The sequence below is a fragment of the Nannospalax galili genome, unplaced genomic scaffold, assembly GCF_000622305.1.
Source record: "Nannospalax galili isolate Female #2095 unplaced genomic scaffold, S.galili_v1.0 scaffold517, whole genome shotgun sequence".
Lineage (NCBI taxonomy): Eukaryota > Metazoa > Chordata > Mammalia > Rodentia > Spalacidae > Nannospalax > Nannospalax galili.
In genome coordinates, this window is record NW_008340098.1 from 506,719 (window position 1) to 516,782 (window position 10,064).

Sequence of the window (10,064 nt, forward strand, 5' to 3'; positions counted from 1 at the left end):
GCTAAATTATTTGGAATAGCCAGTTTTTGCCCTAGAGTTCGCTGTAGAAGTTCATAGGCAGAAGCTGCAGGTAACTGCTTATTAGGGATAGGCTTTACTAGGATAGAATGTGAGATGAGCCCAAGACACATGGAAGAATTTGGATGAAATGGGGCCATGCAGGTTGAGAGAGTTCTTGAATAAAGGCAAGGAGGTGGAAGTTAGCAAGGTTGTAAGGAACTAGGGGCTTAATCACTTGTATATTTGGAGCAGTAGTTGAAAATACTTTGGGATAATTAAGAGGGAGCCAGATCAAATACTGTGTAAAAGGTGTAAGAATTTTAATTTTGTTTGAAGTTGTATAAAAGAAACATGTGGTCAGTTCTTAAAAAGCACAGTAACATGGTGTGTCATCTAACTTTTTCTTGCAATACTTTTTTTTTCCCAAGGTCAATCCTGAGTAATCTACACTTCGGTGACCTGTTTTCATTCTTCATTGTTTTACTTTCTAATACTGTGATAAAACATTGACTAAAACCAACCTGGGAGGAAAGGGTTTATTTCATCTTACATTTTCCAAGGCACGGGCCATCTTTGAGGGAATCCAGGCAGAAACACAGAGAAGGAACATTTAGGCAGAAACTGAAGCACAAACTATGGAGGAACACTGCTTATTGGCTTGCTCCTCTGGCCTGTGCTTAGCCTGCTTTCTTATGCAACCCAGGACCACCTGCCCAGGGGTGCCATCACCCACAGTGGGCTCAGCCCTCCCACATCACTCAACAATGAACAGACATGCTCATAGGCCAATCCAGTAGAAGTAATTTTGCAGTTGAGGTTTCCACTTCTCAGGTGTGTCAAGTTGACAACTAAAGCTATCCAGTACACCTATTTTCCTTAAGGACTGAAACATCTGCCTATATTCACTCTGTTGCCTGTTTCCTCTCCTCTCTGTCTTCATCCTTCCAGCTCTATCATTTTCCTTGATTCATCTACTGTCTCTCAAACGTATTTTCTGTCTCCTGTCTTCTCTGCTCTGCCAGTGCAGGGAATTTACAAAGCTGTCTTTTTATTGTGGGTAATTGTTCCTTATGTTTGAGAGGATTTGTGTATTCTGCAAGTAGGAAGGTGTTAGGAACCAAACAAGCAACTCTAGGGCCCAACTGCTCTTCTCTCATGCACCCTGTGGTATGTCCTTTTTCTGGACTTTGCTCCTCCCTGTATATCTTCTTCACTCTTTTTGCTTGTTTCTTTGCTCACTTAGGATTTGTGTTTATCCCACAACTAGCTTACAAATGACTTCAGTTTATTTCCCTGGTTCTTCCTGGCGTCTTTTCAGCTTCCACTAATGGGCATTTCTTTCCTTGTTTCTTCACTTGGATTCCTACAAAAAGGACCTGACCTGGCACAATTTATCACTTGTATGCAGTGACATGGATAACTAGGAGTGGTTTTTATAGATCTTGAGTGTGTCTGCCGAGGGTTCATGAGCTGGAAGCTTGTTCCTAATATGATGATACTGAGAAATGGTAGAACCTTTAAGAAGTGGTACCTAAGCTGAATATAGTGGTACATGCCTGTAATTATAGCACTGGGGAGGCTTAAATAGGAATATTGAGAGTTTGAAGCCAATCTGGGATACATATAGCAAGACTCTGTGTTGGGGGGGCGGGTAAAGGGAGGTAATTAGGTCATTGGTGAAGCATCAACTTTGGAAGAAACTCATGTAATTGTCTTGGGACCCTGGTTAGTTCCCTTGGAGACTGGTTGTTTTAAAACAAGATCACCCTGTGTGCTTGATCCCTTCTGTACATAGCCATTTCCTTTTCTGCTTCTTTGCTATGTTATGTTTATATTATGTTTTGGTTTGTTGTAACAAAGCCAGATTGACCTTCACCAGGACACCAGTGCCATATAGTCGTTTAGACCCTCCATACATCAGAATTGCAAACCAAAAAAGCCTTTTTCCTTAAAGTATCCACCCTCAGGTAGCTTGTAGGAAAAAAAGTACATACTGGTCAACTATTTTGTTATTGATTGTTGGTGAGCCAGACACACCTACTCTGAATCTAATCAACTTGTGCCTTGGGTTTAGAGTCATGACCATCTATGACTCCCTCTTTGGCAGGGACATAAGCAGAACTCCTTTCAGAGGGGACTGTGAGAGAGCAAGCAAAGCAAAATGTGTCTAGGCTAGTGCTTCACTACTGAGCTACCTCCCTAGCCCTGATTTCATGTATTTTATTAATGGTTCTTTGAACTTTATCTTAAAGCTGTCCAGACTAAATCAAAGAAGACCTTAGCAAAACCCAATGTAAAGAATATCGTGGTTGTGGAAGGTGTCCGCATTCCATTTTTGCTGTCAGGCACTTTGTAAGTATGAAATGGTCATGTTAGTTGTTCCTCTTTTAAGGTACTGTCTAAAGTGGTCTTGTAGGTAATGGCAGTAGTAGACAAATATATGGCGAGCACCTCTATAAAATTAGTGTAGAGTAAATCAAGCCAGTGGAGATGTGATATGACAAGATATCTTATTCTTTCTTGTAAATAAGCCTGGTATGGTATTAGTTTGAAATAGCCCTACTTGAAATCCCTGTAGGTCCAGAGAACTCATTTTCAATAGAACTGTCCTTTTCTTTTCTGGGAACGTTGTTCCTGTAGGCACAATTTGAGTGCTGAGGATGGACCCTTGAATATTCCGAAGAGTCCAGAATCCATTGCTTGGGCCTCCTGAAAATGATTAGACTTGGAGTTGAAAGAGCTAGTCCAAACCCTGGTTTATAGATCAATCCCAAGTATGTGGACCAGAATGATCTTAGACCACCCTGAAAGTTTCTCAGAACCAAACAGCTATTTCCTTAGGCTTTTCTCCCAATATGAGATTCAGTCTTCAAAAGCTGGTAATAGACTTAGCTAAGTAGGTTCAAGCAATTAATTTTATTCTGTTTAGATTGTGTTAATATGTTAATATCTGTATTTTGGACAAGCAGTCACTAACTTAAAAACTTACTGAGGAGTGTTGGAATGTCAGACTCCTATTAGAAATAATGAGGCCTATCTTTATGTATTCATATAGAATATTTGAAGCTATATTAACTATAAAAGAGCAAGGGCATAGAGGACTGGTGAGATGGTCCAGCAGGTAAAGGTGCTTGCTGTCAAACTGGATGACCCAAGTTCAGTCCTTGGAAAAACAACTAAAATATCAGCCTTTTATTCTTTCAAGCATTACAAAATAATGTACTTTTAAAATTTAGCCAAAAGCCCTCAAAATAAGGTTAATTATAAAAAATATTTAACACTGCTATACCAAATAATAAAGTAATAGTGTATCATATTTTATTTATATTATTTCACTTTTATCTTTTGACATTTAATAAATATTTATTTTTATTTTGTGTGTATGAGTGTTTTGCCTGCATGTATGCATGCCACGTGCAGGCCTAGTACTCCTGGAGGCCAGAAGAAGGTATCAGATCCCCTGGAACTAGAGTTAAGCACAGGTGTTAGCTGTCTTGTGGGTGCTGGGAACTAAACCCAGGTGCTCTGGAAGAGCAGTAAGTACTCTTAACCACTGAACCATCTCCCCCGCCCCAATTTTTTGAGATAGGATCTCATGCTATAACCTGAGCTAGCCTGGAGCTCACTACAGCCTCATCCTCCCAGCTGTCAGGATTATAGGTCTGATCCAACATTCCCAACTGAGAATAATTTTTGTCAGATACTCAGCAAGTTCTTCAGGAGTTTAGGGCTTGGCCAGATTTTTTTAAAGATGACAAATTGCCAAGTCACACTATTTCTTCATTTGAACTGATAGACTGGCTTGGATAGTAAAGTGCATTTTCAGTAGCATATATATGTTAGATAATCTGTATGCATTTCTAAAAGAATGAAAAAGAAAATTACTGAAACTCTAGGCTTTTGGTTTAAATTATCTGCTTTCTTTTTCCCAGGTATAAAGACCTGATGCCACATGATTTGGCTAGAGCTGCACTGTCGTAAGTAAACGAAGTTTCCTCTTCTCATTTCATTGAAGATACTTTTTCTTGTTTTCTAGTACTTGAAGCAGTGTGTTCTGTTGAATTTTTATATCTAGGGTATATTAAGTTTTATATGGTACTAAGAAATACCAATTAGCTTTTACAAGATTAATTTTTAAATTTTAACCATGTGTGTTACACAAATTTAGCAGCTTTGAATATCAGACATCCTTATTTTGCAAGTTTATCATATAGGATCTTGGCATCTCTCTCTCTCTCTATCTATCTCTCTCTTTCTGTGTGTGTTTATGATTGATAGTATCTCAGGTTGCCTGGAACGCACTAAATAGACCAGGCTGGCCTCAAACTCACAGTTATCCTTCTGCCTCAGCTTCTTTGATGAGTGCCCTCTGTTGCCCTAGTATGTGATTGATTAGCCAAAGCACAGTATATAAAGATTGTCTTAGGTAAGAACTTAATTGCTATATAAGAGTAGCTGAACAAATTATATATTTTTCTAGAAAGAAGCTTATTAAGGAACCTGAAGCTTCATGTGCAAAACAAGTTAAAAATTTTAAATTAGTTGTAATGAAATGAGATTGAGATGGATAAATTGGTGTGGGTATAAAATGTACAGCTGTGTCTAGGGTAGAAGCAGCATGCACTGCATCTCAGTTGGTTTCCAGTGATGCTGTAGTATCTTGAGCTGACAGGTCTTCCCTAGTGGAGAAGGCTTTTGAGTTGACCTTTCTGCTCATTCTCCTGCATCCTGTTCCTTCTCTTCCTGCCAGACATGAAGAACAAGAGAGTAGCATGGCTCTCTTTACTTCTGCCCCATTCACTCTCCCTACTTCATAATAATCATTTCCTTTCCCATTCTCTAGGTAGCCATACTTTGGGAGTTTCTCTTTAGTGTCTTTCTGATCACTAAATATGTACATTCTTTTCTCAGACCTCCCTCTCTGTAGCATTTGACACCGCAAGCTGTACCTGATCTGTCTTCCTTTGACTTTTTAAAAAATATTTTATTTATTATTTTTATTTTATGTGTATACATGTATTGCCTGCATGTGGTAAGTACACCCATGTTGTGCAGTGCCCGCGGAGGACAGAAGAGGATGTCGGATCCCCTGGAACTGGAGTTATAGACAGTTGTTAGCAGCCATGTGGGTGCTGAGATTCGAACCCAGGTCCTCTGCAAGAAGCAGCCAGTGCTCTTAACTGATGAGCCATCCCCCATCTGAGAACTCTGTTCAGATCTGTAGTCCATGGTTTTTTTTGGTCTTTTTGAGACAGGGTCTCCCTGCAGCCCCAGCTGTCCTGGAGCTCACTATGTAGACCAGACTGGCCTTGAACTCACAGAGATCCACCTGCCTCTGCCTCCCAAGTGCTGGGATTAAAGGCGTGTGCTACCACGCCCGGCTTATTTTATACTTTTATGATTCTTTTCCATCTCCTGCTTCATCGTTCCCCTCTTTTCTTCTTTTTCTTTGTTTCTTTTCAGTGCTAGGCTTAACCCCAAGGCCTCATGTAACTAGGCAAATGCTCTGTCTGTGAGCTACATCTTTGACTCTATTTTCCCATTTTTCATAGTCTACTATTACAGATCTAAGGGTGAAAGTTTGCAAGATTTTGGGGCTTTTTAAAAAAACTTTATTTATTTAATGTGTATGAGTGTTACACCTGCATATAAGTGCACCCATGTTGTGCACTGCCCACAAAGGCCAAAAGGTCATTAGATCCCCTGGAACTGGAGGTAGGAGCTGGGATTTGAACCCTGGTCTTCTACAAGAGCAGCTAGTGTTCTTAACCCATCTCTTCTCCAGCTCCTGTTTTGTTTTGTTTTGTTTTTTTCTATATTTTACCATCCCTGGTTTGCAAGTTTTTCTGTAACTTTTTAACTTGAAAAATGTCAAACATATAGTGAAATTAAATAGCTCAGTGAACATCTGTCTATCCACCATCTAGATTCAGTAATGATTATCATTTTGACATATTTGCTAAGTTCATATAGTATGGGACATTTTGACAGTAAGCTCCACACAACATACTTATACCCAAATACTTGAGCATCACTCTCCTAAGCACAGTGTCGTTACCATAGCTAAGCTAATAATGTTTCCATAACTTCTTACATCTAGCTCATATTCAAGTCTTCTTCAGTTCCATGAATGTCTTTTCTAAAAAGCATTTTTTTCACATGAAAACCTATCCAAAGATCATATTAGGGCTCTAGCACACTCTTTCTCTTTAATCTTTGGTTTTCCCTCCTGAGCCTTTGGAGTGCTGGGTTTAAAAGTGTGTGCAGTCACACCCAGATTTCTCCTTTAATCCTTTAATTTAGAACATTTTCTTCCTTCCCCGACTTCTGCATGACATTGACTTTAAAAAAAAAAAATTATTTATTATTTTTATTTTACGTGTATGCGTGTATTGCCTGCATGTAGGTGAGCGCACCCATGTCATGCAATGCCCATGGAGGACAGAAGAGGCTGTCAGATCCCCTGGAACTGGAGTTACAGACAGTTGTTAGCTGCCATGTGGGTGCTGGGATTCGAACTTGGGTCTTCTGCAAGAACAGTCAGTGTTCTTAACCGCTGAGCATTGACTTTTTGAAAAATCTAGGACAGCTGTCTCTCTTACAGATTGTCAAACACTGATGTTTCCTCATGGTGATATTTACCTTTCTTGAATTTCCTAAAAACTGGAAATTAGGTCTAGACTCCTGATATACAGAAGTTAAACATTCCTTTTCTAGTAGGAACACTTCATGCGGAAAGCAGTGCATTACATTAAGGGGCATGTGATACATGTTGATAGGTCTAACAGTTTGGTATGGCTGACAGATTTATTTATTTGGTTTTTTTTTTTGAGATAGTGACTCACTATCTATAGGACTCACTGGCTGTCCTAGAAGTTGATATATAGACTACCCAAGTCTCAAAACTCAGAGAGATCTACCTGCCTCTGCCTTCTGAGAGCTGAGATTAAAGATGTGAATCACAGTGCCTGACTTACTTATTTTTCAGAGTCTCATTATGTAGCTTAGGCTGGCCTGGAAAATTAGATCTTTCTACCTCAGCTTGCTGAGTGCTGGGCCTGTGCTACCAGTCTCTGCTCAGATCTTTTGATTTCTTAGTACCTCTTGTCTCAGTATCCTGAGTGCTGGGATCATAGGCATGTGCTGTCACACCCAGCACAAGCAAATATCATTTGGATACCAAATCTGCATTTATGATATTTATGTTCTGCATTTATTCATAGTGGAAAGTTACTGCTTCTAGTGTACATTTATAGTCAGAACTAAAATATGTTTCAATTATGTGTTTATATCAGTATTTAAAATTTAACATTTCCACGATTTTGCTTGATCTCTTGTTTTTATCTCCTCTTTTTTACTGAAAACTTTGATTTCTAGTAACTTTAGCTAACATGATTGTTATTCTAAATTTTTGAGCTGTATTTTTAATTTAGGTGTAGCGCTATGTGTGTGTGTGTGTGTGTGTGTGTGTGTGTGTGTGTGTGTGTGTGTTTGCATGGTATGTCACAGCACACATGGCAGAAATCAGAGGACGGTGTTTCAGGAGTCAGTTCTTTCCTCCTACCTTTATTGAGCTCAGGTCATCAGTCTTGTGTAGCAAGTTCTTTTATACCCACTAAGCTATCTTGCCAGCCCCAAGATATTTTTTTACTGGTCCTTTCTAACTTCTTATTACAAAGTGATCATCAAATGTTGACTTTTCACATCACTCTTCACTCATTTCCTCTTTTTATTATTTTTAAAATTTTTTGGGTATGAGTGTTTTGCCTACATGTATATAAGTGTACCATTTGTGTGTGAAATGTCTGTGAAGAGCCAAAAGAGGGTATCAGATCCCCTGGAATTGTAGTTAAGGATGGTGTTAGCTGCCATGTGGGTGCTGGGAACTGAACCCAGGCAATCTCCAAGAGCAGCCAGTGCTCTTAACCCCTGAGCCATCTCTACAGTCCCTGCTCATTTCCTCTTTGATTAACTCCCCAATGTTTGTTTCACTCCTTTGACACCCAAGGCTTAGCTTTTATTTTATTTTTGTGGTGACTGGGACTGAATGTAGGACCTTATGTGTACTAGGTGAGCATTCTACCCCAGACCTGTGCCTCTAACCTAAGGTTTACTTGTTTAAAGAAGTGCAGTGTTTCATGTAATGATTGCTGACATCACCTTAATGTGTGGACTATTTCTTTGTTTTGGATTTCTGCTGCTAGGGGTTTGTTGCATCGGACCAATGTTCCAAAGGATGTTGTTGATTATATCATCTTTGGTACAGTTATTCAAGAAGTAAAAACAAGCAATGTGGCTAGAGAGGTAAGTAAAGCAAACTTTATATTGTTCAAAGAGATTGATAGAAGCTGGGAGTGGTGGCTGATATCCGTAATCACAGTACTTAGGAGGCAGAGGCACACAAGGATTGCCATGAGTTTAAGTCAGCCAGGGCTGTAGTGAGACCCTGTCTCAATAAACAACAATAAAAACATGATTTTGAGTTTCAACTAATAATATTTATTTTAGTATTTTTTTTGTGGTGCTAGAAATTGAACCCAAGGTAGGCAAGTGTTCTACCACTAAGATACATCCACAACCTAGAATTTACTACTTTAAAGTCACTAAAATCTCTTTTAAAATCCATGAACTAAATAAACTTTGGTCTTGAAATATGCTTTTGCATCTTAAATGTTACTTAATATTTAAAAGAATTACGCTATAAATCAAATGATGTATACTATTATAGTATTTTTCAAATTTTACCATAAATTGGGTCAGTTATTTGGTTTAGGAAATGTTAGTTACTCTGTCTCATGTTAGGGAAACAAAGAATATGGCAGTGTGTGGCTGATGTTGCTTTTAGTGGTATTAGACATCATGGCTTCTAATTAATCTAAAACTGACATCTCATAGTCAAGTTCATACTTGGTCTTTGTAGTTGGAGGCAGCCTTGCATGTGCATTTGCTTCTTTGACTGGGTGGCACGTAGGCAGTTGGTTTTTTTGTTGTTGTTGTTGTTACTATTTCAGAGGGTTTACGTTTACCCTAGTTGGCACACTCTATTCTTTATTGGGCAATGGAGATAATAACAGCCTTGGAACTGGTGTGACATGTCCCATAGGCATCTGACAGTGACTAGTTCAAACACAACTTTTGGGCTTTGTTTCAATTTGAGGGTGATTATTTGGATAATGTAGGCTCCCGAGTGTTCACTTATTTCTGGTCTGTGCTTCTATTATTGTTGTGAACCAAGGTAGAAGGGAAAATGAGCAGGCCAGAAGCATCTGTTCTGCTTCACTGTCTCACTTGTCAGTGAATGTTAAAATGCTCAAGTCCCAGTGCTGCACAAGCCCACAAAAATGAACTGTATGCTGTTGAGGGCCAGAAAATAGGAAAGTGGGGGTGGATCTGGGAGGAGTTGGGGGAGGAGTGGGAGTGAATATGATCAAAATACATTGTATGAAATTCCCCCCAAATTAATAAAATGGCTTTTCAAATAAATTTAAAAAATATTTTATTATTTTTATGTGTATGAGTGTATTGCCTGCATGTATGTGAGTGCACCCGTGTTGTGCAGTGCCGTGGAGGTCAGAAGACGGCTTTGGATTCCCCTGGAACTGGAGTTAAGGACAGTTTGTAGCCACCATGTGGGTGCTGGAAAACGAATCCAGGTCCTCTGCAAGAGTAGTCAGTGCTCTTAACTGCTGACCCATCTCTCCAGCCCTACACATAACCTTTAAAAAAAATTTTAGGGGCTGGGGATTTAGCTCAGTGGTAGAGCTCTTGCCTAACAAGTGCAAGGCCCTGAGTTCAGTCCTCAGCTCCAGAAAAAAAAAGGGGAAAAAAAATTATAGCATGTGTGGTGGTGCATGTCTATAGCATCTCTCCAGCCCCCTAAAGTAAATTTTTTTAAAAAGCTAGGACCGGGGACTGGAGAGATGGCTCAGTGGTTAGGCGAACACTGGTTGTTCTTGCAGAAGACCTGGGTTTGAATCCCAGCACCACATGGTAGCTAACAACCATCTGTAACTCCAGTCCCAGGGGATCCAACACCCTCTTCTGACCTCCTAGGGCATTGCACG

The 10,064-nt window shown here is 39.5% G+C and overlaps 1 protein-coding gene across 1 annotated transcript in view; it reads left to right on the forward strand.

Annotated features, from left to right (window-relative positions):
• Hadhb (hydroxyacyl-CoA dehydrogenase trifunctional multienzyme complex subunit beta) overlaps positions 1-10,064 on the forward strand; it is a 45,655-nt gene that overhangs the window by 15,219 nt on the left and 20,372 nt on the right. Inside the window, exons 4-6 of the mRNA XM_008834997.3 lie at positions 2,253-2,352; positions 3,933-3,977; positions 8,205-8,304. Coding sequence (XP_008833219.1) covers positions 2,253-2,352; positions 3,933-3,977; positions 8,205-8,304 — 245 coding nt within the window. The remainder of the gene's footprint in view (positions 1-2,252; positions 2,353-3,932; positions 3,978-8,204; positions 8,305-10,064) is intronic.